At 44.6% G+C, this 3292-nt stretch overlaps 1 protein-coding gene across 1 annotated transcript in view; it reads right to left on the bottom strand.

Moving 5' to 3' along the window:
* The window catches only part of TRNAU1AP (tRNA selenocysteine 1 associated protein 1), a 44429-nt gene that overhangs the window by 34209 nt on the left and 6928 nt on the right, over nt 1-3292 (bottom strand). Inside the window, exons 3-4 of the mRNA XM_011981733.1 lie at nt 2033-2132; nt 1367-1419 (exon numbers count right to left, since the gene is read on the bottom strand). Coding sequence (XP_011837123.1) covers nt 1367-1419; nt 2033-2132 — 153 coding nt within the window. The remainder of the gene's footprint in view (nt 1-1366; nt 1420-2032; nt 2133-3292) is intronic.

The raw sequence follows: 3292 nt of genomic DNA, 5'->3' as shown, positions 1-3292 counted from the left end.
AAAGGCCGGGCGCAGTGGCTTACACCTGTAATCCCAGCACTTTGGGAGGCCGAGATGGGTGGATCACTAAGTCAGGAGATCGAGACCATCCTGGCAAACATGGTGAAACCCCGTCTCTACTAAAAGTACAAAAAAATTAGCCGGGCGTGGTGGCGGGCACCTGTGGTCCCAGCTACTTGGGAGGCTGAGGCAGGAGAATGGCATGAACCCGGGGCAGGGGGAGCGGAGCTTGTAGTGAGCGGACGTCACGCCACTGCACTCCAGCCTGGGCAACAGAGCAAGACTCTATCTCAAAAAAAAAAAAAAATACACAAAAGCACAAAGAAAAACAAAATTGCTATAACCCAACCACTTGAAAGCACTCACGATAAATGCTTTGATATGTATACTTTTATCTTCTTTTCTTATGGCTTTTCTTCTAAAATGTTCATAAATACGATCCATCGTATTTTGTTTCTAGTATTTTTTTTCACTTTCAACATATTGCCAACATCTTGACATGTCAGTATACTGCAATATGACTTGTTAGTGGATATACAGCATCCTAACTAATGACCATAATTTAATCACTTCCCTACTATTAGGTTATTTGGGTTTTCCCCAACTTTAGTCATTATATGCAATACTTCAATGAATACATCTGAGGCTAATCTTTGCACATATCCACGAATAAATCCTGAAAAGTTGAATTATAGGGTTAATGCATCTAAATGTTTTTTAAGCTTTTGGTACAGTTTTAATGCTTTCAAATGGCAACCTGAAATTCCAATCAATTTATGTTGCTATAACAGGTCAATTCATTGGGTTTCTTTTTTGAGACAGGTTCTCACTCTGTTGCCCAGGCTGGAGTGCAGTGGCACGATCATGGCTCATGGTAGCCTTGATCATTGTAGCCCTCTCTGGGCTCAGGTGATCCTCCTGCCTCAGCCTCCTGAGTAGCTGGGACTACAGGTGCATGCCACCATGCTCAGCTAATTTTTGTATTTTCTTGTAGAGACCGGGTTTTGCCACATTGCCCAGGCTATTCTTGAACTCCTAGGCTCAGGCACTCAGCCTGTTTTGGCCTCCCAAAGTGCTGGGATTACAGGTATGAGCCACTGAACCTGGCTAACAGGGCAATTCTTATTGAATAAAACTTCAATACTGTGAGGAGTAGCAGGGTGGGAAGCCAGGGGTAGGGACCAAATACAGAAAAGCCAGGGCCTTGCATGAAGCACACCAGGAAGGTCCACCAGCGAGGAAGGGAGAAGGGCGTTGTCCTTCAGGAGGGGACCAAGTGCAGCCAAACCGGCTCCCCTCCTCCTATATGGCAGTGATGGGCACAGTGACACATGTTATGTCTGTCTAGACATGACTTTGTACCTACCTGTTATCTGGTTGTTTCCCATAAGTGGCATAGTTCAGTTTAAAACGTTTCGCCTGGAAGTTTAAAAACAAACAAACTAAAACAGAGAAAGGTGTTTCAAGAGTTGAACAATATTTGAAAAAAACTGAAATAAATTACCTTGGCCAAAACATCTCCCCCTCTCTAAGCCTCAGCTTTTTCTCCTGTATAAAATGAGGGGGTTGCACGGATGACCGCTAAGGGCACTGCCAGCTCCATGGTTCTATGAGCCCAGGTGTGCCAGCTGGTGCAGCTGTAAGCTAAGTAACTGTGGGAAGAGCAGAATGCAACTCTCTTGAAATGTGTCCTTGCTGCTGCCAGCCTATCCTAGTTTCTCAATCAGGCAAGAGGTCTATAGTTTCAAGTCTTCTGTTATGGGAGGCAGCGATGCAGAATGGAAAGGCATGGATTTGGGAGGCAACCAATCTTCAGTCTGAATCCTGGCTCTGCCATTTACTACCTGTGTTGCCTTGGGCAAGTTATTTCAATTCCCTGAGCTTCAGTTTCCTGGGCCTATAAAGATAACAATGCCTACTGTACAGGGTTGTTACAGGATTATATAAAAAAAGTATACAGTAGAGATTCAATAGATGGTAGTAAGCAATGACAATAATAATGGCAACATCATCATTATCTAAATGTCCTTACAGGTGTGGCTCCTGGAAGGGGTTTCCCATTAATTTTATGCAAACACTTCTCAGCAGTGGCCAAATCTGCGAATTCTACAAAGCAGTAGCCAGCTGGGATCCTGGAAAAAAAGCAAACAGAGAAAGAAAATGGTTAAAGATAAAATGGCTCAAGATGAGGCCAGGTGCAATGGCTCACACCTATAATCCCAACAGTTTGGGAGGCTGAGGCAGGCGGATCACTCAAGGTCGGGAGTTCAAGACCAGCCTGGCCAACATGCTGAAACCCCATCTCTGCTAAAAATACAAAAATTAGCTGGGCATGGTGGCGCACACCTGTGGTCCCAGTTTACGCAGGAGGCTGAGGCAGGAGAATTGCTGTAACCCTGGAGGTGGAGGTTGCAGTGAGCTGAGATCATGCCACATTGCTCCAGCCTGAGCAACAGGCTAGTTTGCGACTTAAAAAAAAAAAAACAAAAAACAGGCTCAAGATGGGTCTTAGCCTTGAAGGGAGAAAGAAACGGTTTTCTAATCTGAGTCAACACTGTTTTTGTTCCCTGCCATACCCCAGCTCAGACCTAATTTACAAACGTGAATATAAGGATTGCCCATCTGGGCCAGTCCAAGATTCATTCATCTTTATTTATTTATTTATGAGACAGATATCAGCTCAATCTCAGCTCACTATAACCTCAGCCTCTCAGGTTCAAGCAATTATCCTCATGAATACTTGGAATTACAGGTACCCACCACCATGCCTGGCTAATTTTTGTATTTTTAGTAGAGATGGGATTTTGTCACGTTGGCCAGGCTGATCTTGAACTCCTGACCCCAGGGGATCCACCCACTTCGGCCTCCCAAAGTGCTGGGATTACAGGTGTGAGCAAAGGCACCTGGCCCCAGACTCATTTAGTAAACATTTATTTATGCATTTTATCATGTGTGAATACTCTTGCCAAAACTGTATTATGCAATCCCATCAAGCCTTTAGATCTAATAACCAGTTTCCAGGAAATTTTAGGGACAGACTATGCAAAACACCACAAGTAAACAAATGAATCCAGAAAGTATGATTTTTTTTTTTCTTCCTGAGACCAAGTTTCGCTCTTGTTGCCCAGGCTGGAGTGCAATGACGCAATCTTGGCTCACCGTAACCTCCGACTCCTGGGTTCAAGAGATTCTCCTGTCTCCACCTCCCAGGTTCAAGTGATTCTCCTGCCTCAGCCTCCTGAGTAGCTGGGATTACAGGCATGCGCCACCATGCCCAGCTAATTTTGTATTT

Source organism: Mandrillus leucophaeus, unplaced genomic scaffold (genome assembly GCF_000951045.1).
Source record: "Mandrillus leucophaeus isolate KB7577 unplaced genomic scaffold, Mleu.le_1.0 Scaffold23, whole genome shotgun sequence".
Classification (NCBI taxonomy): Eukaryota; Metazoa; Chordata; class Mammalia; order Primates; family Cercopithecidae; genus Mandrillus; species Mandrillus leucophaeus.
This window is presented reverse-complemented; position numbering and strand designations above follow the sequence as displayed.